The sequence below is a fragment of the Poecilia reticulata genome, chromosome 16, assembly GCF_904066995.2.
Source record: "Poecilia reticulata chromosome 16, P_reticulata-male-v2, whole genome shotgun sequence".
Taxonomy (NCBI): domain Eukaryota; kingdom Metazoa; phylum Chordata; class Actinopteri; order Cyprinodontiformes; family Poeciliidae; genus Poecilia; species Poecilia reticulata.
Window position 1 is genome coordinate 23,917,099 of NC_088845.1, and position 27,491 is coordinate 23,944,589.

Consider the following 27,491-nt stretch of genomic DNA (forward strand, 5'->3'; position numbering starts at 1 on the left):
TGCTATGTGGTGCTCTTGTTTTTATTCAGTGTGAAGAGGACGGCCAGGTCTTCTTCAGCCTCGATGACGGCGAAACCAAATTCACAGACCTGATTCAGCTGGTGGAGTTCTACCAGCTCAACAGGGGCGTCCTGCCTTGCAAACTCAAACATCCGTGCACCGTCGTGGCCTTATGACATCTTCGGACCATGTGACCGTCTGAAACTTGACCTGACTCTGCCTGAAAACTAACAGACAAAGCGGAGGGGATCGCTGTTCTCTCTGTCGTTTGTTCTTACCTTTCCAAGAAGCTGGTGAATTGACTGATGTTTCGCTGTTGTCGTTTTCTATTGTGAGTCTGCTGGACGTTGCTGACTGGCTGGATTTTTTTCTCCTGATTTTCTTGGACGTTTTTGTGGAAGCCGATGCACGACTTGCTCATGGGGTTCCACTTTTAAGAGAAAAAATAAGCAAAACAAAGATAAAAAAAATGAACACTGCCATTTTGTGTCGTCACTGTTGCAAAAACGCTTCATGAGATGCCGGCAATATTCATCAATAAGCTTGGGGGAGGGGGCCTCAAGGGTTGTCTCTCGAAAATCGACTTGATTTCCCTTAAACTGGACAATCAGCAGGATTGAAGCTATTGTGTGGACCATTTAGTTTCTTTCTAACTGCAGTGTCATTTGAAGTGTTGATGGCACATTTTCAAAATGTATATCACGGATGGAGATTATGTTCCGTTTGTTTGAAAAGTCGCTGCGGTGCACACAGCCTTTAAAGGTGCGTGGCATCTCTTGGTGCATTACTCAACTAGACATGGTGCCACCACACCATGTCGTTTTTGGCGTGAATGGGCATGCCCACATTTTACCGTGAATTTGATCTGAAGGCACCTGGCGGTCCTGCGTGAAATTCTTTTCAGTCTTTGAAACGTTACGTTTGTCAAACCTGCACTGTCCTCCCTTTTAGAGATTTCCTTAGCACAGTTCCTCAAAAAATTGCGTTTTTGCATCTGTTTTCCCTGCCATTTGAATGTTTGCAGCTCTATGTAGGTCACATTAGCCACAGCAGATCACTTGGTGCTCAGCATTCTGGGTTGCCACACCGTCTCCAAGATTTCTGCTTTGAAATATCCACAAAACTGTCCAATTCTTTTCATAATTTTGCCATTCAGTCATTAGCAGCTAAGTCAGAGCAGTTATACTAAACAGACAGCTGATTGTATTGTTCAGTTTTTTTTTAATTCAGGTATGGTAAAAGGAGCTTGGGACTGAGACTATATTATTGCATTCACATAAATATCGCCATTTTATTAAACTGGCCTGTTTTAAAGAGTTGATTCGATTTGGATAACTTCTGCCTTTCATGAAACACTTTTCCACAAACATCTGTATGGCCCATTTCACATTGGACTAAGAATCCAATGCAATTAAAAAATTTGTCTTTGCACGTTCTTGGAAAGGTCTGCAGTGAGCATCCGTAAGACACGTAATAGAGTGTGAAATTCAGCTCACTTGTTTTGAAAAGAACTTAAGTGTTCGGATTGTGGTGGTTCATAAAGTAAGTGGTTCATAAACTACAGGGGGCTACCTCGAAGGGACAGCGTTGTCTCCTCCTCCAAAGCTGTTCTGACGCTGGTGGTAGAGATGGAAAAATCTCTCCCAGACACAGAAAGAAACTCTAGGTTATGTGGAAACAACCCTCATGAAGTAGATGTTGTAATTTGTTGAGTGCTGCGAAAAGAGAAGCCTCATCATTGCCTTCAGCATGGAGATGGTTTATCAAATGGTTTGAATGACAAGTCATTGAGATAGATCCTGGAGACTGAAATGCTCTCTTAATCCAGTGTGAAGTGGGCCTTCTCAAATGACATGAAACACAAAAAGCAATGCTGTAGATTGCGTGAAAAACACTAGACCCAGATTGTGCTGCAACTTTTGTTCCATAAACTAGTGTTCTCTATAATTCAATAAGTGTGGCCTTTTTCCCCCTAGCTTACTTGTACACAGACAATATTAAATACCGCCTCTGCTGTCTTCATATAATTTTAAATGGCAAAATTCTATACAAGCTGCTGGTATCATGTAAATTATATGTGTAAAAACAGAAACACATTTAAAACAAAGGATGCAGACCCTTTCTGCATCAATCTCGTTACACCTTATGGAGCTTGCTACCGAATGTTGCAAGTAGGAAATGGATTGATTGAGATACATTTAGTGGCTATGTTAGTTCTTTAAGCAATGTCTGTTTATTTGTCTTTCACTCTCAGAACAGTTGTTGGAAATGTTGGCTTAAAATGTGTCTTACTTGATTCCCTTTTGTGATTGGTTAAGCCCCTGTTTCTGTAATTAACAAGAGCTAAAATAGTTTTATTGTTAGAGTTGGATCTTTACTTTATATCAACAGAAAACCTAATGAAAAGCAAAATCTATCTAACCCTAAACTCGACGTGTAAGCTTGAAGTCCATTTTGTTTTTTTACTTCCTTTTTGTCACTTCTCACAAGTTGCTGCCAATATGTAGAGTATCCTGCTGTGAAATGTCTCTCATAAATAGCAGTCTTTTTTTTTATCATTTGTACTCCTGGGCTTTTAGATTTATCTTTTTGTTGTTTTTAATTCAGGGCATTTTTGGTTGCCTTGTTTAGCTAAACAGCCAGCGGATTTTTTTTTAGATATGCGTACTTTTGTACATCAACAGCCATCTTTTATTGACCTGCAGGTTGTTAAAGGATTTATGTCTATGACCTGAGATGCAGAATAACAGCACTATGTTGTCTCTCTGTGCAAAGTCATCATAATTTATCTAAGATGCAATGACATTTTTTTTTTTATTTGATTGTCTGGTTTTTATTGATGCAGCAGTGTGTATTTATTTATCTGGATGTGTCTGATTACTTGAAAAATTTAGACTTTTTTTTGTTCTGTCTTAGCGCTGTCTCTGCTGTTTTTCGCTTGTCATTACCATGAAATCATTGTGACTATTATATTTGTAATGACATTACCTGAAATTATGTTTTCCTTTTTGTTTTAAATATTCCCAAAAGAAACATTGAGATTCACTAATTTCAATTTTTTTGTGGCCAATTTCCTCTCCTACTTTTGTACAAATTCTTTGACCTTCAAATATGGAAGTTAGCCTATTCTATCTTCTCTTTGAGAACTATAAAATACAAAGATAAAAGAAGCATTTAGATCCCTTTGTTCAAGCCTTCCTGTTGTGAGCATTCAATTATTGTCTATATTAGGAGCAGATCCTAGGTTATGCTTCTCACTGTAAAACTGTCCTGCTAATATTTTCTAACAAAGGCAAAATGATTAAGAATTTCACATTTTAAGCTTCCTTTAACAACTGCTATCAGTGATTAGCACAATTAGATTAACTAAAATGGCAGTAATATTTAAAACAAACGTAAAATAATTATGGGGTTCACATTTTAAGTTGGTTTTAGCAACGTACGTTAGCGATGTGTGCTTTTTTTATTCTTAGCATAACTAAAAACAGCCTGTATTTTCTAGAGAATGTAGAATTCCAAAGAGACTCCCAGCATTTCCAAATCCAGCATGTTCTTGGAAAAACAAGACAGAGGTTAAGAGCTAAAAGAGATTAGCATTGATGTACTTTGTTTAGCTCATCTGTTATTTGCTGAAAGTCTTGCTCTCTCACACCCTCTTGCAGCGTAATTTAAACACAGGCCTGTCCCATCATGTCTTTGAAAACTCAGTTCCTTTCTAAAATGCTTTCACCTGTCTCCTTTCTTTGAATTTATCTTAAACACCTTACTGATACTAAAAATTGATAAGACATAGTCTCCTATCCTCCGTTACTGTCTCCAACCTGAAGAGTATTACTTTCAGTGTACCCGGTACCTCTTAGCTTGGTGCAGACAGTGAGTTGAAAAAGAGGCTTTGATCAAGATGACAATCTGCAGATTATGATTTCTCATTCCATATATATTCAAATGACAAGTGTCATAAAGTTATGGTTAAAGCACACTGACGATATTAATGTCAATTTTAACCTTGAGAATGAACAGCAAGATGAATGTTGTAAAAATAAAAACACAAAAGAGGAAAAAGAAAATAAACAGGGTTTCTTACTAAAAATACCAATAAATATGCGTATTCAATAACCTCTTTTCTGAAGCTGCCCTCACAACAACAAAGTCTGTTAAATGTGTAACTTAAGAAAACCACTAGGTGTCACAATAGAGCAGCAGTTTACGTCTAAACTGAAAGTCAAAACAAATGCCTAATTCAAAACCAGTGTCAAAAAACTGAGTCTGCTTAGATAATGGGTATGAACTGGCCTTAATAGACGCAGGAAGTATCTTTCTATTGGACCCTTTTTACCTCAAAGTTTCTTAGTCAGTGGAGAATCAAATACAGCACAAGCAGCCTTAACAAACTTAGAAAATAAGTCTTGAAAGCATGTATGAGCAAACGGTGTCTGGGTAAAACAAACATCAGTACATGGTTGTAAAGCTGACCGTTGCTCCATACAGATTCACTATGAAACTTTAAGACAATTTCAGTTCAAACCAACAGTTTCCATTTTTTTCTGAGAAATGTATTTATTAGGCAAACTGCAATATTTAATTGATTATGTTTTATCACTTGCTTAATTGTGGATTGGAGTTGAAATTGGTGAAATTCGGATCATGTCCCTGGTGATATCACAATAAAACAAGTGGATTGTTCTGTAGTTGTTCAAAGGTTTAATCCAATACCTGTGAAATTAATTTCCACTTTTTTTCAAAACTAAGATCTTTAACTGGCTATTGTGAAGAGGTCTCTAGGTTTATGAGAAAAAGAAATATTACTTACCATAAACACTTTCACTTCATCAAGAACTCTCAAGCTGTGTTAGTCTCCGCTAGTGTTTATCCCATTGTGTCACACTGAGATGAAACTACTTAAGCGAGCTCAAAATATGCAACCTAAAAATGGGACATTGTGTGTTTAATTGTTTTAATTAGCAAAAAATCTGATCTGACCGTTTTTTGTAAACATTTTGTAAACACTTAAAAAAATAAAAAATAAAACAAAAAAACACCAATAGTACTGGTGTAGCACAGTCAGTTTTGGAGGCCATGGAAGCTGTAAATTAACTTCGAGGTGAGCACTGGAATGACGTCTAAATTATATTTATAAAGTTCATGGACATTTTGAATTAGGAAAAATGGTTCTTAACCCCAGCTAAAGTGTATACAACCCTAAACAAATTGTCAGCTTTTCAGCTCCTATGTCCTTTTTGCTTTTTGAATGAGTTCAAATCCATATGTAATTTTCTCAGCTGTCACAGTGCAAGATAATCTGGTTGTTCAAATGAGTAAAGTAAAAAAAAATAAAATAATAATAATAATAATAAAATAAAATCTATGAAAACTACCATGCATTTCAGGGAATGTGAACAGGAAAACTGACTTCTCTCTTTTTTTGAGAGAGCTTCTATATTCATGATGTGCTTTGCTTCAGTCTGTAAATAGTTGGTTGGCTTACTGTAATCTTTTCAGGTATTTTTGTAAAAAAAAAAAAAAAGAAAAAATAAGGGACTGATATATTCTGTTTATTGATATTAGAATAAAATGTTAATACGTTGATATAAAATAAAGTTAAATGTGTGTTTATTTACAATCCTGGTCAAAGAGTCATATGCACTCATCACCTTCATGAATGTCGTACTGATTTTGAGCTTTCGAGCTTTCAATCATGCATTTGAACTGTTCTTTTACAGGGTGGACTGATAACAGAGCAAATCATGTAATAAATCTGAAGAAAAGTTTTAATTTATTATGTTTGGCTTCCCCCCCCCACTCCTCTAGTCCACAGAGGCTAAAAAATTATACACGCCATGGGTGTCTGGTACAACCCACTGATGTTTGGTTGGCTGTTGTTTAACAGTTTTCACCTCAACCAATTCACCTGGATTTATTCTTCCATGATGTTTGACCACTTCCTTTCAAATTCAAAATTATTTTATTGATCCCAGTAGAAAATTCAATAAAATTCTTTTGAAATTTCTTTGAAGAATTAATAAAAAATCTTAGCTTCCTGGCACAGACAATGCTTTTCTGCCTTTCTATGTGGTTGGTATGAGGTCTCTTGTGGGGCTATTCAGTAAGCTCAATGTCTGCAGTATTAGTACTTAAAAGAAAGGAGTTGGACTGATTAATGGTGTCTTTGTTCGATTTTCCAAACTTTTCAACATCAGCATCATAGAGACTGCAAAGGATGACAATGATTGTGCAACAATATGAATCTGAAAAGACTACAATAAATTCTAGGGCGGTATATAGCGTGACACTTTGAAGATAGCCATTGAATGAAACTAAACAGTTCATCACCTAAAAACACTGTATCCTCAGTAAAACATGGTGATGGCAGTAGAGTACTCTGGGCTTACTCTTCTTCAGATGAATCTTCAGGTGGATAAAATTCTGAACAGTTAGTTTTGACACAAAGCATTACATTTAACTACTAGAAAGCTCAAGATGAAGATGGATATACTTTTTTCCGCATCGCTGAGTCCAAGCGTACATTTATATCCACAACAACCAACAAGAACAAACAAGCTAGGATTTAGGATTAGGTTTACTTAGGCAAATATCCTTGTGGAAAGTTATTAGTGAAAAAGGTCAAATTCTAAAGGAACTGAGATTTTCTGATTATCCACAAGATGGTGCTGCTCTATAAAAAGCTTAAGGGATAATAAAATGGAATTGTGGCACTGAACGTTCTCATTCTCTAAACATGCTTACTTAGGAGACGTCTACCTCCAGCAGAGCTGTAACAATGTATGGGTGTTGGTCTTGTGAATAGCTGGTAAATAGCGAGCGCGCATTAGAATCACGGAGCCTGACCTTTTGACCCCAGCTGGGTGTCACACCACTTGGATTATCAGTCATGCTAACGCAGCAGCTTGAGTTGTTATTGTGCATAAAAAAGGTGTCTAAAGATTAACGTATCTGAAGACCCGTTACCTCAGTAAATAAATAACCATATGCTCATGTATTGGTATTACATCAGAAAGGGATTTGCTTACATATAAAGCTAATCTAAATGCATCAAAGGTGATGTATATGTGCCACTAAAGTCTGCTGATGTACATGCCACAATTCCAAGAATTGTATGAGCTTTGGTTGGCGTTATGCCAAATTTTGTAGATTTAAACTAATTTGCAACAATTTCAATTTTTTTTTACATATTGCCTGCATGATTTCAAATTAACAATCACTACTAATATGTGCATGCATGTCTAATTATATTTAATGTACACTTATCTACAGAATGGGGCGTGGGGGACATGTCGAGGTGTGCAGAAGTGAGCATGAACAATATAAACCTCTGTTCTTTGGGATTCAGCAGAACACCTTGTTCGTGTCATCACTCAGGACTCACGCAGGCAAACCAGAGAAACAGCATTCTGAAATGCAGCCCCTCTGGACAACACTGACAAGACTCGAGTCAAAGCTTGTGTTGATTTACCAATAAAATGCCATGCAGGGTATGTAGAGACAAACATTCAGGCATGTCTACTGAAAAAAGAAATCGGTTTTGTGAATCATTTGCACAAGTTAGTGTTTAATTTCAGTCAATTAATGGTTGATTTGAATTAAACTATTATTTAATTCTTGAATAATAGTCCAATTATTCATGAGTTCTCTCTCCTTTTTTAACTTTTCATACTGTGAACAAAGACCCAGCACAACTAGCCATAAAACGAACCCTGAGCACGGGACTTCCACCACTTATTGAAAGTTAATATAGTGATATCTTAGGTTTAAAGGACTCAACTTCACACATTCAAACATTATTCAAGTCAATGTGTCTAAACTGGCCAAACTTTGTATTGTCTGAGTGTAAGTTTTCACCAACAGGACATTTCTCTTGTTCGTGTGTGATCTACAGGGCTCAGTTGGACTTGTAACACTTCTTTCTTGGGTCAGTATCCTCTCAGCTCATGCTGATTTTAAACCTAAATCAATATGATAGCAATGCTGCTAATTAGTTCATATAAACATCCGACAGGAACATCAGCTTTTATTCAATAACCGCACTAAATGTTTTTTTTGTGTGTGCAATCAGATCATGATTATTATTTTGTGAAGTGTATTTCAAAGTTGGGTTCTATTCATCCGTGCGTGCTTTGGGTTAGGAACACTTTATGAATCACTCTCCCTTGCGTTGGCAATGATCCCCTTTCCTATTGGCTGGCCACGTGGGGGTTGGTGGATTGGGGGTGGTAAGAGGCGAGATAAAAGGAGCAAATGTCTCCTGTTCTGCTCACACACACAAACACACTCAACACGTGCCTGGCTGTCCGCCTGGCTGCTCGTGGACGCAAAACAAAAAGTAGGCGAGGATCTACAATCCAAACGCTGCTGCTGAAGGTTTCTGGATCTGAAAGTGTGAGTACACACACACACACACACACACACACTCACATCCATACAGCATGTCTAATCCTATTTGAGATAAGGCTTCGGATAAGAGCTCTGACGCTTAACAAAAAATAAAGACCCGCTCTGTAACACTTGTTGAATGGCGTGGTGCAGGGGGCAATGTTCATGTCCTGTAGTGCCATTTGAACGGGCGTCACGAGAATAAGATACAACCTTTTTCTCCTACCATCGAATTAAATTGTCATTGTGTTTCTGTGAAACATTTACCCCCAAGTATAGATCATGTTCTGCTACTGGTCAGCTGTATAGGGAGGGATGTTTATGAGGTTGTTTTCATTTTACTAGATGCAGAAAAAAATATGATCAGGTGACTAGAGAAGAATATCTTGTCAGGACTTTTTTATAAGAGAGTATCAAACCAGAGTGCTCTGAGGTAAACCTTTTAAAGTCACACCACAGTGTAAGGAAAATAGACCGCGAAAGTAGCTTAAGGCTCAGTAGGGAGGTCAATAGTCGGTAACACTTTATTTGAAGACTGACATGACACTGTCATAAACATGACAGAACACCTGTCATAAACATAAAGAAGTCTTTATGAATGTATATGACAGTTGTCATGAAGTGTCATTCGGTAAATAATGACACTTTTAATGCAAAGTTGCTCTAAAAGTTGCATTAAAAGTCCATTAAAACTGCCAACTTTGCATGATTTTGTAAATTCTGATGATTTAATGCAACGTTGGCATTTTTAATGGACTTTCAATGCAACTTTTAGAGCAACTTTGCATTAAAAGTGTCATTATTTACCGAATGACACTTTATGACAACTGTCATAAACATTCATAAAGACTCCTTTATGTTTATGACATAAAGGAGTCATAAACATAAACATGACACTGTCATGTTTATGACAGTGTCATGTCAGTCTTATGCACACCCCTTCAAATAAAGTGTTACCCAATATTCCAATTATTCATTTAAAAATGTGCCGCCTTAATTAAAGGACAGCCTCTTAGACTTAATGACCAAGCCCTTCATATTAAGCACCAATAAAAAGATAATCCCGAAACTTTTAAATACATGTTTTAATCCTGCTTATTTGTGTTAACTCGGCTGGCTTTATTGTCATTTTTGAATTAACTGTAACTTCTGTAATTATTTTTTTTTGTGATCTACTGATCCCTCTAGCTCATGTAACACAAAATATGTGTAACTTTACATTATTTATTTAATCTTTTCTCTACAGATATTTATTTTGAGCAGAAGTTTAGACTGGGTAATTCAATACAGGCAAACTGTAGATGGTTAAAAGCAATAAAAATATGTTTTTTGTTTTATTTGCTAATTTGTCAGCTTCAAGGTAGAGTTAGTAGCAAAATGTCAGTCAGATATTACATATATTATAATTAATTCATTAACTAGCGATAATTAAATATTGCTATAGAAATGTAAAAAATCTAAACCTTAAATTTCAGCACAGTTATCCAGAGTGGAAAACGACAACAGTTACATCAATACAGCAACATAGGAATTATACATAACTATAATAACTATAATAATGGGAACCATCACTATAGGATGTTTTAAATATCTTAATCTCTAGATCTAAATCTTCTGTTTGCATGGTTCAACCTCAAGTTTCATAGGAAATGACTGAATGCTGTTCTGTAGGCAAAAGCCAATTGTAGAAAGCATTAAAAGTAGGAAAATCAAAAAGTGTTGCAACAATGATTTTTCTACTGTTGAATCATTGCAATGTGCTATTATATTTCTGCAAGAAAATACTTTTCATTGAAGGCTTTTCATATGTCTTTGTGTTTCTATGTGTAAAAGACTGGTATTACCAGAGAATGTGACATTTTTATATTTAGGGTTAGTGACAAAAACATTTTCTAAACCATTCTTGCTGTCAGAAATCTGGTTAATTCTATAATGTTCAATCCCTTCCCCACCATTAGAGCAAAGGTTAATCTTGAGAGGTAATGTGTGTGTGTGTGTGTGTGTGTGTGTGTGCGCGTGCGTGGGTGTGTGTGTGTGCGTTTATGCGTGCGTGTATTCTTTCCTAAATATTCAGAAATTCTAAAGGAATCACATCCCGCTGCTTAAAACACCAACAACACGTCCTGCCAAATCCATAATCTGTACTGCTGCCCAGTCGCATCATGGATGCAGCAGAGTTCCGACGCAGAGGCAAGGAGATGGTTGACTACGTGGCAGACTACCTGGAAAACATAGAACAGCGACCAGTGTACCCGGATCTGGAGCCAGGATATCTCCGTTCTTTAATCCCCACCGAGGCCCCACTTGAGCCTGAGAGTTATGAGGAAATAATGCACGATGTGGAGAGAGTCATAATGCCAGGGGTGAGGTGACACCATTTGCTCTTTTTATTTGCTCAACACAATAAAATTTGCAAAGATTTTCCTATTGTTTTTTCCAGGTCACCCACTGGCACAGCCCAAACTTCTTTGCTTACTTTCCAGCAGCTTCCTCCTACCCCGCTATGGTGGCTGATATGCTGTGTGGGGCCATCGGCTGCATTGGATTTTCCTGGGTAATCTGTGCACATATGCAGCACTCTCTCTTTAATTGATGCCACATTTCCAGATTCTATCCTCAGCTCGCGTCCTTCTGGAAGAAACGAGCTTTTGATGTGTGTCTTTGAATTTCGGTGACATTTTAGGCTGCCAGTCCAGCCTGCACCGAGCTGGAGACAGTGATGTTAGACTGGCTTGGGAAGATGCTGCACTTGCCTGAGAGTTTTATAGCCGGCACACATGGCCATGGAGGTGGTGTTATTCAGGTGAGCATATTTTTGTGGCGTCTCAGTAGCCATTTAAAATTCCACAGCCGAGGCTTGCTGCCATCACTCCATTAATCACAAAAAACATGTGATTTTATTGGAATTACATGCTGAAACAATGCTGTTTTATGCCTGCTAAGCAACATCTTTTTCTAATGTGTTTTCATTAAAAAAAAAAAAGACCAAATACATCAAACTATCAGGGATTTACAATGACAACCACATGCTTCTCTGTACGTTTTTTGGATTTTATATGAAAGACAAACATAAAGAAATACATAAAAATTGAGGCACTTTCCAACAAACAGTGGCATAATTAGTGGCTGCACAGGACGTCAAACTTGCAAACAAGGGGCTGGAGCTTACTGATTAGCTGAACTCAGCATCGCATTTTTCAGATTTTTATTTGTAAACAAAAACAAAAAATAACCTTCTCTTGATCCACTTCATAGATATTCACTTTACTTAAATATACAACGTAAAATTATTCAAAAAACATTGAAGTTAGAGTAAAGTGGCAAAGAAAGAAGACATTAAATTGAATCACATATTTAGAAGATAACTGTACCTGTCAAAGGAATGCTATGGTTAATAATATTTCCAAATTTCTGAACGTTTGGTAACATTTTAAATGACTTTGAAGATTATTACAAGCACAAATAACTGAGAAACCACTATTTAGACTGACATATTTGTCTGCAATCATCAGCAATTTATGCACTATTGATCTGTTGTCTTTTTTTCTCTCACCGGCTCAAACCAGGGGAAAATTGGCAGGAAATTGCCTTTTGATTGTGTCATTTCCAGGTGCACGACAGAAAAATGACAGTGATGGTGCCTGTATTGTTTCGTGTGGAAGAAGGCTAAGCATTAGTTTAGTGTTCCATTGACAGAAACCCAGAAAGCAATAGATGCGTGCACATGCGTTATTGGGACGGTGAATGGTGAGGCAGGAGAGTGCACTCTGATGATAGATCGTTTCATGCCTCCTCTGTTGTTTCCACCTGAGTGTGAGGGCGCGTTTATGCGTTGCGTGCTCATCTGGCTCATCGTCTTTTTGTTCCTGTCCTGCCACTCTTCGCTTTTTTTATAGCAGCTTACCAGCTCACTATGGCAACCAAAGGAGCTCTTCTTGCTGCTGCAGAGTTAATGAGTGTTGTGACAGCACACTGCCAGCCTGTTATTACAAACCGTGTGTCACCACACAGAGGAAATGGAAGGACTTTTTTTTTTAAAAAAGGTGACTTTAGAGTTCCTTTTATATTCTGTATGGCACAGCAGTTATAACTATGCAAAACTCTGACCGATGTGCTTAAATTGAAGTATAAACAAATATAAAATATAAACAACTAAAAATAGCTTGTCTGGGATGCATGTTTGTCATGGATTCTGTCTGTATAATTAGTTTGAATTGACTTGTATAAAAATAAAGGGCTCCTAAACGGAGGAATAACATTCTTTGATTCAAAATGTGAATTTTTTTTCCCAACTTCGATAACTCCTCTTTAAAAACTGTTTGAGTTCTCAAAATTAAGTATAAAGAGAAAAACACATGACTAATTGCAGTTAGGGTTTATTTGTGAAAGAAAATAGCGGATATATAAAACACAATATACTGCTGGATTTTAAGAGTTTTTAGACACAAAGTGGTTTGCAGAAGCAAGGATCATATGAACAAACCCAACCACAGTATTCTCCTGTATGCCTGAACATGCCTTGTTTTCTTGAATCCATTTTATTTGTGTTGTTTTTTCAAACATTTGAACCTGTAGTTGTCTGACAGGGCACAGCCAGTGAAGCGACCCTGATGGCCTTGCTCGCTGCCCGGTGTAAAACGGTCCGACGGGTCTTGGCATCAGACTCTAAAAAGTCTGAATCTGAAATCCTCTCTAAACTGGTGGCCTATACATCTGACCAGGTAAGTGTAAGAGTAAAGAAAAGCCTTTGTTTCAAAGAAAAGAATCATTGTTCTAGTTGCTGACAATATTAAATCTGACAGCATTTACATTACGGTTCAAAAGAGAACCGGGCTGTGTATTTGTAAAGTTTATGTGACAGTTTTTTATCATCTTTATTTAAAAAAATTTTATCTAAGAAGTCGTCATCATTTCTTCCAACATGCGTCACAGGGTGAAAAATAACAAAGTCAGAGTGGGGGGTCAGTGAGGCAGTAGCTATTGCTGATCAGGTTTGAAACCAGACTGACTTTGTGATTGGATTATGAAGTTGCCTGAGGGCCACAGAGACCTTTAGCAGGGATCCAGTTCATGTTCTTCAACAGCAAGTAGGAAGAAGTGTCTCTACCATGACAGGCTTAACATTAACAAGTGATGGTTGCCTCAGTGGAGGACCAGGACAAAACGTTGAATTCAAATAATTTGGAGCCAAACAAAGTATAATCACCAAATTGGGATGCATTTTCTTTAACTATATTTAATAAGCTTAATAATTAATAAGCTTATTTGATTTATTTTACTCCTACAGTTTCTTTAGACCATCATCTTCTGTATGTTAATCGTGTGACATTAATAAAAATCCTTAAAGCTGCTGTCCATATGTTCCTGTAAAATTGATCAGACTCGCATCAGATCTATGGAACAACACAAAGCTCTCATTTATTTCTCTATTTGGTTGTTGATGGTCATTTAATCAAGACAAAATCCAAAAGACGAGCTTCCTGCTGCCTTATTCATCTGGTGACATCCCATAAGGATTAAGACAAAATTCTTTTGAGTATGTCCTTCTGTGTTTTTCTTGTTTATCTCTGGTTCTGAAGAACCAGATCTCTAACCTGAGCCTAAAATAAGGATTCATAGCAGCATAGGGCAAATCTTTCTTTTATTGGTTAAGTTTTGATCAGATTAACTGTCTTAACAAATTGATGCACTACTGTCATTTCTGGGACACCGAAACCAATTATTTTTAACAATGAGTCAAATCTTTTACTGCACTTTTACTTCATAACTGTTCAATCACTCAGCTAAAACCAAAACAGCCTTATTTTGCCAAACAGTGTTCATTGTGGTGGTTTGAATAGTCTGTCAACACATTGAGGTGGTTTGAGTTCCATTGCTTCACCCGGGCCAGAATCCATAAACCTGGCATGTCTCTGCTTTACTCTGTAATGAACCACTAGCTCTCTAATCCTAGTGTAATAAATGGGTTCTGAGCAGAATATGATAGGTCATTCTTTTCCCAGTGAGATCTGTTGAATTGAACACATTTGTGTTTTTTCTTTTGTTTTTTACATATCTGAGACTTTGAAACAGGGTTTTTCTTTAGTTCAAAAGAAATATGTTCTGCTAACTTTGACATTATATTGAAAAATTCACCCTTTTTCCTCTGGGAGAGGTGCGGAGGGTTGTAAAAGCAGAATGCAGCATTAAGTCATTTCACGACTGGTAGACACATGGAAACTACACAGGTGGGAAAGGTCAAGCAGGGATATAAACTGATTTGTACAAGTTGGAGATGCAAGACTATTGCTGCCATCTTCACTTTATGCTTCAGCCGTACCATCCACGGCAACATCACTGAGCTTTGGGCTCATCAGAGTGAAACTGATTCTAACATGGACAGCCAAACTCAGATGCAATGTGAATGTGGGAGAATCGAGGTTAAAACTGATCGAAACCTGCTCATCTGCCAAGTTTTTAGCTAATATTTAGATTAGTTTAATTCTTTATCTTGAAGAATTATAAAGGTCTTTTAAAAAACAGGCCTTTATAAATCCTAAGTCAGTTTAAATCCATCACACAACTATGTCATATACATTTGTTGACAAGAAAATACACCCACTGGGTAGTATTGGACAAATAACTTTTCATGTTCATAAAAACCAGGAAGATAAATGGCATAAAAACTGTGAAACGTTCTGAGCACGTTTAATCCTCAGGAGGATTAAAAACGTTCTTATCTTGTCTTTCTCTCCAATATTATGTGTCTTCCCACCTCAGGCTCATTCCTCCGTGGAGCGGGCCGCCCTGATTGGAGCAGTAATGATGAGGAAGGTTCCTACTGACCAACACTACGCTGTTAGAGAGGAAATGCTGAGGAAGATGGTGGAGGAAGACAAAGCAGCTGGTCTCATCCCTTTCTATGTAAAAAACAACACAAAACACATTTACCCACAGTACCTAACGCACATGTTAGACACACTTCCAACCACTGAGCTGTGGCTGTCAGCTATGATGCAATTTCCTCCTGAGGCAGCTGTATGCACCCAATGCTTCTGCTGAAAGATAACAATGTTTCTGTCCAAACTAATGTATGTGTATCTTGTTAGGGGCAATAATTCCTGCCTCATCTGGACCCACAGACTTAAATCAACAAACAACGAAGGGGAGGTTGTAGTTGCTTTCCAAAACAAAATCAGACCCTCAGATGGATTTAAGAGAACAATATACCAGGAAAAAAATTATTTGAATTCACTTTTCTTGTGTAGAAATCTTCAGTTTCAAGCCTTATTGTGGTGGAAGTGAAAACAGACTATGACATACCGAATGCTTCGAGGTTCTGATTATCGATATCTGTGTTTTTCAGTTTTGCGCGACTCTTGGTACCACGCCATCATGTGCTTTTGATCATATCATGGAGCTGGGACCACTTTGTAAGTCAGCAAGTTGCAGCCAACTAGAATCCCTCAGATTACTCATGGCAGGAAGCTCTGATGACTCTGTCTGATTTTAGATAGGCACATTGTTTCTTTTATTTTCTTTATAAACTTAATAAGAAGGAGGATTTTTTGGGGGAAAAGAAAATACAGATCCAGCCAAGACCAAGGAAATAGAAATGTTTATTAAATTACTTGTACCAGTGCCATTTCAATGTATATTCAGTATTTAATTTTTTAGGCTTTTAATTTAGAGAGAGATTAATATTTGAGGCTCAGGATTTTTTTTATTTTTTATTAAAAACTTCCCAACCCAGTTTATTCTTCAAGAGTTTATGAAGCCACTTCTTCATCTTTTTCAGGTAATAAGGAAAACATGTGGATGCACATTGATGCAGCTTATGCTGGGAGTGCCTTTATTTGTCCTGAATTTAGGCCTTTACTGAATGGCATTGAGGTGAGTAAAATCCTTGGAAGTGCTTTGTTCGTGCTCTACTATGCAAAAAGTATTCACGCCCCTTTAACTTTTTCAAATTCTGTAATGCTACAAGCAGAAACTTCAAACTAGTATTCATATTTGAAGTACCAAGTGGAAGAAAAGATAAAGTTTTCAACATTTAATTTTTACATATGATGTTCATTCCAGATTTACAACAACACTACGTGGAACCAGAACTGCTCAAGGAATATTAATGTGTCAAAGTCCAAGCCTCAATCAAATTGACAATATATTACGAGACTCGAAAATGATAATTCACAGACACTCTCCATCCAAACCATTTAGTTTGTGGCTGTGTAGAACTGTTAGAGACATAGCATGAAACACCTGTATTAGAAGATGCACCAAAAACCATGAATTGTTTTCCTTCCCCTTCACAATTATGCCTCTCTTTCACCTTTTCTCTAAGGAGAAATCCTATGGAAATGCAACAAGATTTTTGGTTGTAGTCTGACTAAATGAAATGTACAAACGGTATGAATGCAGGGAACTACATAGCCCACTGCGAAATTGGCAGTTTTGCATAACATAATATAATCAAGCTGCATCAATAAACCTCCTAGGAAAAATACAATAAAATTAAATATTCAAACAAAATTACCCTTTTGTTCATCATGGTCACAAGTAGGAGTACTCATCCATTGTCATAGGGACAGCCTGTCTCTGACTACTAGCAAGGACAAACACTTTCTGTTCAATTGCCTAAGTATTATCTGTTATTGGATTGTTGCGACAAAACACTGACTTTATGGTTCTTGAAAAGGGCATAACGTCAAAGATGGACTAATGTCAAGGAGGACGCATGCAAAGCAGAGCAACGGGGCGAACAATCGGCATAAGACGCAGGAGCATAAATGTGCCTTTTGATTCTACCCAAGCAGCTGTTGCTCCCTACGCTGTGCAGAGACGCAGAGATAAGGGCAAAGTAATTTCCTGAGGCAGTGTTGGACCTTTATATATCACCGTTTATTAGACACACCAGTTCAAAGAGCGGTCTAAGGAGATAGGAGAAGGCTGTCTTGATGTTAAAAGCGCCAACAGTTTGATCTTTTTGTTGACTGGTAGAACGCAAATACACTTTAAGTTTGAATGTTGTTCTGTAATTTTGCTGTCTTTTCCATTTTGAAATATTTGTTGTCAAAATCTATATATTTTTTTCATCTCAGAGCTGAGAGCATAAAACAGTATTGCAGCGTTGGGTTGGAACATGAGGTAGAATCCAGGTCTTTTTTTGCATCAGAACGACACCTCCCTGACTGTCTGGTTGCCAGGATATGAGTGATGGATAAGGAGGCAACCAGCATCCTTTGAGTCAGTCAGCATGGCAACTGTCAGCCAGGACTCTCAATCACATTGTCTCTGCGTTATGTTATTGCATTTGTGGAGGTAGAGGAAAGGATATTACAAAAGATAGGTAACAAAAAGATGGAAGCAGATTGGGAATAACTCATCTCTAAGCGAGGAAGGAATGATATCTAATGCACTCTTCAAGCTGCCGACTGGATGCTCCTCTTTTGCATTGCAAATAAGTTGGGTCCCCTTTAGTCTAGACATTAATGTTGGTGACTAGATTTCCTCTGCAACCACTGAGATGGATAATGAAGTTATATATATTTTATTTTTACAAAAAAAAGTGATTTTCACAATTAGTTATTCAAACTTACACCAAATCACAATGATATTTGTTTGTTTTGGTACAAAATATATTTATTTGCATTTCAACTTCACACATCAGTATGTTTTATTGGGATTTCATGTGATAAGACCAATACAAAATACACAACTTTAACCAGATTTTATGTTTTTCATGTTCTTTCAGAAATAAAGCATCTGAAAGAACTTTATTTCAGAAAGTTCTTGCTGTGTCCCTACACAAGATGCTTTCACCACCATATTTCAGAGTTGGGATTATTTTGTTGAAATTAGTACACCCCTTCATCCCTGATCTGTTTAGTGACTTCCTGGCTCTGCAGGATGCGGTTTGTTCAATGGTTCTCTAACAAACCATTGATGCCTTCAAAGAACTGAGAATAAATTGCCCACAGGAGGACTTTATTTTGCAACTTCTGGGGATAGTTACACTGGGTTTGGTTTGGTTTTGCTATATGAGAGTAAAAGAGGTTAAATACAAATCTATCACACTCTTTTATGATTATTACTAGTAAAACATTTTAAAAGCTGTCTATAATTCCTTGTTTTGGACTACCTCGTGTTTGTCAATCACAAAAAATCCAAGTAAAATACATAACTTTGAGGTTTAAATGTTAAATACTACTGGGTTTCAGATGAGGTGGCACTGACATCACCCAATGCACATGGAGGGCCAGAAGTAAATTCAGCCCATTTATTTCTGTTGATCCAGCATCAAAATGTCTAAAGTTTGAGGCCTTTACAATTGCTCCAACTGTTCTAATGAAGAGAAGGTAGTTGGTCACAAGGGAGTTAATTTTAAAAAACTTACTGAAAAAAGAGAAGAAAAGTGGATGTACAGCTAAAACAGGAGATGCAGAAACTAACAATGCCAAAGTTTGCAGCACCACTTTCTAACAGGAAACAATCGCATCGTTTATATTGTATTTTCAGATACTTATTGGGCAGTTACTTAGAAAGCCAGGCATTCATATGTAAGGTAAGATATATTATTTTATGCCCTACCTTGGTTGTCCTCAGAGTGATAATGTTAGCAGTTAGCTCAGTGCCAAGTCGAACAGAAAATATAATGTTTATTCAGTGGGACTTTCATGCTAAAAAAAATAAAACTAAAAAAGCTAAATAAATTAAATATAACCTATCCAGCCATAGTCACCATGAGCTGCTACTATTCCCCACAAGCGTCGTGTCTAGTGAACAGACACCAACACGGGGTTTCTGTAGATCGGTGCGAATCGTTGACCTAGATTGGACCTGAAAACAGCGTCCTTCAGCGACTCAACATTAACATACAGCATGAATTTGGGAAGCTAAATAAATTATTTACCAGGAGATTTAAGCTCATAAAATAACATGAGTTAGTTCGTTGTTAGCGATAGCATCCTTGTAAGACTAAAATTACTTAAAATAGCACAATTCACTACTCAACCGGCCCAACCTGAAACTAAATACCTCCAGGTAGTTAGTTAGATCGCCTCGATGCGGGTAAGTCCTCAAGAGAAGTCTTTTTTTTTACCGAGATAATATTTGGAGCATTAGCTGCTCATTGTGATAAATTTTGCTGTTTTGAACAGGAGAAATCCCCTTATGGCCCTCCATCTGCATTTCGCACGTCATCCGGGTCACGTGACTGAAATCCAGTAATTGTTTGTTAAAGTTTAAGGGGTGTAAATACTTTTGCAAGATTCTATTCACGTGAATCAAGGAATGATATTGAACAATAAATAATTTTGTCTTTATTTTAAAGTATGCAGACTCTTTCAACTTCAACCCACACAAGTTTCTTTTAGTCAACTTTGACTGTTCTGCAATGTGGTAAGCCCCCAACACTGCTTTGCTTTCTGAAAAAAAAAAAAAAAAAATATATATATATATATATATATATATATATATATATATATATATATATATATATATATATATATATATATATATATATATAATTGTGCTACTGCAATTAGACATTGAATAATAGTTTACATATATGAATGATAGAAATATTTTTCCAAGAAAGTAACCCATTCTTCAAAAGTCAGCGTTCATGCTATATGACACAATAGCTTCACATTTGTCTTTGCTTTCACTCATGGATCCCTGAAGCTACAATGAGAACTGATATCCATCTACACCTTCATCATTTGCACTGTAAAAATAGAACCCAGCCTTCCACCTGGCCCATCTATCAGCATCTACTAAATAGTGCTTGCTCTACAGGATAAAATGGCGTCAGAAGAGGTTTTTAAATAACCTTTTTCCTCATTCTGACAACAAAATAAATAGAAAATTGGGCAGTGTGGACATTACTGAATGTGCATGTGGAAATTACTAGATAGTGAGAAAAAAATGATTTCTACAGGTTTTATCCCAATATGTATTGTAAAAACACTCAAAACTGAACTGAAAAAAGACCATAAATAGAAAGTGAAACTGTAAAAATTTTGTCTGATGAGTAGTTTCTGAAAAAATAAAAGATCCTGAGACAGTAGGTTTTTTGGACATTTCTGAATTTATATAAATGCATTTTTCATCCTCTCACTGATTCATCATAAAAGCAGTCCATAATTTATGAATTTCAGAATACAATGGTCAAAAATATTTTGGGTGAATTTACAATAAAGTACAAATGTTATCTGATTTTATCAACAGGGTGAAGAAGAGGGCAGACATCATTGGAGCTTTTAAAATGGAACCTCTCTACCTGAAACATGAAAACCAAGAATCAGGTAGAGTCTGAATCATTTTTCAGTCACCTTCAGCTATAATATGCAGAGCAGTTGGACCCCATAAAAGTATTTTGAATTGTAATCTATTTACAACCGCAAACAGTGATGTTGTGTTTGAGCAATTTAGTGCTCGAAAAACACCTTTACAAGATAACCTTTGATGATATAACCCATGTCTCTGTGAACATGTCTGTTATACGTGCTTTGTGTGTGTGGGGGGTGAGCATTGTCTCAGTCTGTAGATGGGCTCAGATTTGCACTATAATTTGTTTGAAAGGCAGAGGCAGCTGCCGCCCTCCACATCGAGGCACCTTACAAAAGCCGGACTCTTCAATCTAATTAGTGGTTAGTAGCACAAGCTAGCCCCTTTCTACAGAGATCAGCTACCTGAAGGCGTTGTGGAGTGACAAGGCTGTGATCAGTAAGATAGAGAAGGTGGGCACATTGGAGAGGAACAACACCTGGCCAGATAAAAAAAATAAGCCTGACACTTTATCAGCGAAACGATCCCGAAGCTAAAACGTGTTGACGTTTCACTGAATTAATTCATGTTTATGGAAAAAAAAAAATTTGCCTGGTGAACTAAGAACATCACCTCAAAGAGATTAGTATGTTATTTTGACCACCTCATGTGTGAATACAAAATTATCGTCTCACCAACATTTGATTATCAGCATTATTATCTTTTCTTTCAACAGGGCTGGTCACGGATTACAGAGTAAGAGAAATCATCATTGTAAAAGACCAGAATATCTGCAGTAACACAAATGTCGTAGTATTGACCACTTTTCTGTCTCCGAACTCCAGCACTGGCAGATTCCCTTGGGAAGAAGGTTTCGCTCTCTGAAGTTGTGGTTTGTGTTTCGAATGTACGGGCTGAAGGGCCTGCAGGCTCACATACGAAAGGTAGGCAACCAGCTGAGTAACTGAATATGATGCTTCCAAATGTATCTTTGCCTTTGTATGAGTTGATTCATCTGAAATATTGGCCCCCCCTGCTGTGTCTTGGTGTCACTGGGATGTATGACAGATCAACCCAAAGTGGATCATAGTTGTGAATTGGAAGGAAAAGGATACATGGGTTCCAGTTTTTTTTTTTTTTGACTAATAGAAATAAATCCTGACCAGTTTCCCTAAAGAATATCAACCCCACACTTTTCACAGTATTGTGTGTAATGTTCTTTGAAATTCATTTTTTTCATTCTCTTCTAAATTAAGGTTTTCTTTGTTGGTCGATGAATGACGATGTTTGATATGAATGTTTTTGCAATTCTGATTAAATTCTGTTTTTGCAGGTATAGACTTTTATAATGATATTTGTTAATAATTTTAAAATAAATCTCCTATAATTTTTCATCATGTCAGTGCAAATAAAGTCCATCCGTTTTCCCACACTGTCTTAATAATTATTATGGTGTAGGATTAGGGGGGGGGGTTGGAATCTGTCCCAGCAATGACTGGGTGTAAGATAAGGTTTTTTTTTTTTTTTTTAACAATCCATCACTGACCCAACACAGAGAAATACAAGACAGGCCAATCATGAACACACTGAAAATATTATTTACGTTAATGCAAAAAGTCCCGTTTTTGAGCTGACTGACTTTGCCTTCTTCCTCTATTTATTTGACATTCTTCTCTTATACCCATCCCTAAAACTGAGCTTTATGGTAAATGCCATCTCCATCTTCGCTTTGCACATTTAACCCCTCGAAATCCTCTTCGCCAATAACGTCCCTCTTCTGTGCCCCTGCCTGACTCATCTTCATCAGCGTAACCGTGATCCATCTTGCCAGACATAGAACACATGTGACTGATATCTCCTTCTCGGTAGCAACATTTCCTCCCATCTCTGACCGCATTGCTGCTCGTTTTTTTCCTTTAAATCCTTCACGGCTGAATGCCTGGCTGTCTGCGTTCCCCTTCCTCCTCTTCCTCCTCCCTCTGGTCTGCTCCGTCAATCAAATGAGCCTGTTTCATGTTTATTCTCCATTTTAGATAAAGTGGCAGCTTCTGAGAAGAATTACTGCAGCTACATACATAAATAAGGCACAAAATTGTGGCCACTTTATTTTAAGTAGCTTCTCTTTTTGTCCACAAAATAGCCTTGATGAGCAATGATGGCATAAGCTGAGAGCCACTGGAGGTAACCTGAGGAGCCGGTTACCAGGATGTAAGCAATAGATCTCTGTTTACTGATGGATGATGGGTTGAGGGAGTGTTATAAGGTGCAAAAACTACATGTGCAGCATGCACTAACAAGTTACCCTCGCGTTTTAAAATAAATATTTAATGAACATACAATAAGTACAAGACAGGAAATAAGGTTACTACCGTTAATTATCTACTAAACCTTTTGGAAACAAATAAATAAAATGATGAATTGCCGTTGCTCGTGTTCGGTGTGTGTCCTGTCTTTATTATCATGGCTAGACTGATGCTCACTTTCATCCAGCATCTCAAGGGCCTCTCTGATCTTAAGTGGATAAATTATGCAGCAGCATGGCTGATCACTCACAGCCCGTCTGAAAATCATATTTGTTGAAAGCAGAATCTATTATATGGCTGATGTTATGCCTCCCGGGACTCGCCTCTTGTTGATGTAAACCTTTACATGACTAGCTTGTTTCATCAGATGTCAAACTACTGACGATTACATGCAGTTCTTAAATACTGCCAGATGGGTTGTTTTAAAGATCGCTTTTAGTTACGCAACTCAACACTGCCATCTAGTGAGGAAAATGACACATCTTACACCTTTTAGTTCAGTTTTCTTGTGTTTTTTTGAGACATAATAATAACAATTAAAGGGACATAATATCCAAACAATGCTTCAGAATGTGGAATATTATGACCTTATTTTTCAAATGTTTAGTCTGTTATGCTGCTTTCCCACAGTAATAAACAGAACAACACCAACAAAACGGCAAGTTTGTTGAAAAGTTAACATTTTATTTCAGAAATGTTACTTCTTCAGTTTCATTAGTTGGTTTTCTTACTGAATCACATGTTCGATTAAAAAATAATTGTCAGGGAAGATGATCTTCTCTGACAAATGTCTCTCTTGACCCAGTGATATTTTTTTGCATGGTTGTAAGTTAGACCCTTTAATTATTAAAACCTCCATCTTGACATTTTGAGAAAAAAAAAAATCATCAAATGAAATTTCATATTTGTTTACTTGCACTGTGCATTCCTGAGTACATTTTATGTTGAACTTTAGGGCATTTTGGTGTCTTCTGTTTACAGCAAGTGGCGCTGGCGAAAGAGTTTGAGAGCCTGGTAAGAGCAGACAAGAGGTTTGAGATCTGTGCTGAAGTTGTTCTCGGACTGGTTTGCTTCAGGCTTAAGGTAATAACATACAACACCAGCCCCATAGATTTTCTCTAATCTGTTCTTTTCTGTAATATTTGTCCTCTTTTCAATATAGAATTGGAAGAGGTTCCTCTAAATTTAAGTGCAGTCCATTCGCTGTTTACAGGATTAGGCGAGGGACTTTGAAAATGTCAAATTCAGTTTTCCAAATAAGGAAAAGAAATGAAATTGTTTAGGACGTTCAGGATCAACTCAAAACTGCTATTTGGCTGACCTGCAAAGCAGGAAGCTGCCGTGTCTCTACCCAAGATGAAACTAGTTTTACATTCTCATGCATGTATGAATGCTGACCAAAAAAAAAAAAAAATCTCCTCCTCCGGAATGGACATCTTCAAGTTTGTAAAAAGTTGAAGCTGTCCTCTTGGACTTAGCAACTGGAAAATATTTTGTTGTCTGATGAGGCAAAGACAGGAGAATTTTCCACAATGACAACAAGTACGTTTGGATGGCAAAGTGTTCCTTTAAGGCAAAGAACATTTCACCGACATTAAAGGTTGCATTATGCTGCCAGTGGTTTCAGACAGTGATTCAAATGATGTAGAGAAGAAGGACATCCTCCATCTCAAATCCACATTTGGGACGGATGCTGGACAAAGGTGGGTGTTCCAAAAGGACAATGCAGGGTATTAAGCTTTATACACGATTCTGACCTCAAAGCTATTAAAATGTTATATGCTTAAAAACTTTTTTTTTTTTTTGCCAATGAACCAATCAGTAAAAATAATGCTCTAACATTTCTGATAAGAGGGAATGTGTATATCCAGCTTCTAGACTAGAGTCTGCAAAATGTTTAAAAGTGTGAACCTGATTCTTCTTCTTTAAGACCTATTCTAGTCCATTTTTTTTGATGTAACAAACTTCTTCTCTTTCTAAAAAGTTTGCCGATTAGGAATCTCAACATCACGCTGTCCCTTCTCTTAGGGCTCCAATGAGCTGAACCAGAACTTACTGAAAAAGATCACAAAGAGCAGGGAGCTGCACCTGGTGCCCTGCCAGCTCTCTGGGCGCTTCGTCCTGCGCTTCGCCATCTGTGCACGCAGTACTGAGTCGCGCCACATCCAGCAAGCATGGCGCCACATCACACAGCTAGCTTTTGAGCTTCTGCAGGAGCAGCCACATTGACCATGACTTTAGGAAGCATCATTCCACTCTGATGCTGAAATGACAACCAAAGTTTAGGCAAAAGATTTGTGAAGTTTGCAGATATAAAATGCCCTTGTGCTTATTTGTGGAGTTTTTATTTTTGTAGCTGTCAGTAAAGTTTTCTGTCTGCAGTCATGTTGGTAAGTCTGAGAAGTATTTGTCATTATTTTTGCATATGCTTGACCGTCTTGAAGATATGTGTGACGTAAGCATGACTTAATCCATGCTGTTCAAAAAGTCCTAAACAAATAAAAAGGGAAAGGAGTAGATATTACGTTTTGCATCTGCAGTTTCTTCATTCGTTGTCTAAGCTTGTCTTTGTGACTGCTTGGTGATTTTGTACCTGTTCTCAACTTGTGCACTTACCTCTCTGCTGGCTTTTCTGTGCCCGTTCTGCGTTTTCTGGTTGTCAAAGCTTTATGGCTAAATGAACTGCAGCTTAGCTTTATAGCAAATGCATCAGTGGTGCAAAAAATAAATTGTTTAGTCAGCATATGTCTGCTGCTTCATCTAGAACCAGCTTCTCAATGTACTGTATCTGAATGTTAGTGAAATTTAAGAGATAAAATGTCAAGTTCAAAAACTCCGGTATTGCTAATTTGAATAAATCCACATTCAATATCTGTTTTGTAAAGATACTGGTGTTTCAGTTATACCGGCACAGATGAGGTAATCATTGTTTTATTTTCTTTATTATTTGTCTTATGCACAGTGGGCATTTGCAATCTGTAGCATAGGAGCACAGTATAGTTATATTCTTTGAAATAAGAAAAGGAAGAACGAATGTTTCCTAATTTACAAATGCGAAGCACTAATAATAATTTTCTTTAATTTTATTGGAAATTGTAATCATGGGTTATTTTTGTACTCAGAGATAATACAGCAAGTAAGTTGAGATAAAAGAAAACAATTTTAAGCAAATGTGCTTACTGCGTACGTATGAACGGTATGATGTGAATTTGTGCTTACAGAAATAGGCCTACTTTGGGTCTTTGAATCCCACCGTGATACGACATCTTTGACTACAGATAAATATAATCCATGGTTTCCCTTGAATTAACCAGTCATGTCTGTTGCTGTCTTCAATGGGACTCGCTCTTGGAAGCTTGTATTTTTTTTTTTTTTTACAGTCTTTCATCGTAAAGCCTATGTTTAAATTTCAGGATCAAGAAGTATGAATATGAACTGTTGCAATGAACAAATGTGATTAAAGCATTGATGTCTTTCATCTGTCTGGGGAAAAAATAAATAAATCTATGGCTTGCAATCAACACCTCCTTTGATGTAGGAGTGTTTTCTTCGTGTGCTCCATGCATTGTTAAACATTTTTTAATGAAGTCTGCTGTAATCTGTCAGATATGATTTATATTTTCTTGACTTGTTTGACTCCCACAGACAGAAATGTAATAGTGCCTCAAAGTGGAGCTACAATAGCTACTGAATTATATCATAAGTTGTTTATAGCTCAGAGTCATGAAAGTATTGCTTTAGGTATTATCAGTTATTCCTTTTTTTTCCCCCATAATCATCCAGGGATTTCATCAAATGTTTTCTAAAGTATTATTTTACAGATCTAACTTTATGAAGTCCTTGCTTGATTAAAGATGGCAGGCGGAGTATACACCCTTTCTCTCCAACTAACATGCTGCACCAATCAGCTTCCTCTGAAGATGCTAATCCCTGCAGACCAAGACTAGCCTTCTATAACTACAGATGGGGATTCACTGTTAGACGTTAATGCTTAGTCCCTGATTACTGCTCCACATTACTACCCTGTTGATTTATTTATCTCATAATATAATGCATAAGTAATCATAGCCAGACAGGATGGATTTGGGTAACATCTCCTTTAGAGTTCATAAAGAGAGAAGGGCTCTTGGCAGGTTTAGTCTATGATAAGACATCGTGGCAAGACTACAGGGACATAAAAGTACTATTACAGAGGTCAATCACTTATAATTATGCACTTGACTCATGTAACCAGCATGAATAAAAGATGACTTTTACTCAATATTTTTGATGAGCTGGGCAAAACACACACAAAACAATGCACTGGAGGCACTACAATACACTCAATAGAGGAAAATGTAGATTTGACATTCTACTTTTTTATTACCAAGGAACACCATGTTTACTTTTTATGAATTTCACTGACCTGTTTTGTTGTTCATATTGTTTTTCTATTGGGTTGCTTACTGTGCACAACAGCTTGGTTTTTAATTTTGGTAAGAATGTATTTCCAGAAGATTTTAAGTTGTGTATTAGATACCAATAGAATGAGCATTAAATTAAACAAGAAGA

At 37.1% G+C, this 27,491-nt stretch overlaps 2 protein-coding genes across 3 annotated transcripts in view; both read left to right on the plus strand.

The window, feature by feature from the left end:
* Positions 1-4,688, plus strand: part of grb10b (growth factor receptor-bound protein 10b) — a 68,608-nt gene extending 63,920 nt beyond the window's left edge. For both annotated transcript variants that reach the window (XM_008432142.3, XM_081597427.1), the window contains exon 17: positions 30-4,688. In XM_008432142.3, coding sequence (XP_008430364.1) covers positions 30-176 — 147 coding nt within the window. In that variant the 3' untranslated portion in view covers positions 177-4,688. The remainder of the gene's footprint in view (positions 1-29) is intronic.
* A 3,399-nt stretch (positions 4,689-8,087) lies between these two features.
* ddc (dopa decarboxylase) lies at positions 8,088-26,461 on the plus strand. The gene is made up of 14 exons (XM_008432141.3): positions 8,088-8,394; positions 10,463-10,751; positions 10,829-10,942; positions 11,072-11,191; positions 12,975-13,109; positions 15,148-15,291; positions 15,734-15,800; positions 16,166-16,260; positions 19,700-19,767; positions 20,599-20,675; positions 21,374-21,393; positions 21,483-21,581; positions 23,922-24,023; positions 24,969-26,461. The coding sequence occupies exons 2-14, from the start codon at positions 10,551-10,553 to the stop codon at positions 25,167-25,169; spliced, it is 1,443 nt and encodes a 480-aa protein (XP_008430363.1). The 5' UTR covers positions 8,088-8,394; positions 10,463-10,550; the 3' UTR covers positions 25,170-26,461.
* The last annotated feature ends 1,030 nt before the right edge of the window (positions 26,462-27,491 follow it).

Excerpts from the sequence above, each read along its gene's own strand:
- ddc (XM_008432141.3), top strand. The coding sequence starts at position 10,551 with ATGGATGCAGCAGAGTTCCGACGCAGAGGCAAGGAGATGGTTGACTAC. Across the intron at positions 10,943-11,071 it reads GCTGCATTGGATTTTCCTGG|GCTGCCAGTCCAGCCTGCAC; the intron begins GTAATCTGTGCA and ends GTGACATTTTAG. Across the intron at positions 11,192-12,974 it reads ATGGAGGTGGTGTTATTCAG|GGCACAGCCAGTGAAGCGAC; the intron begins GTGAGCATATTT and ends GTTGTCTGACAG.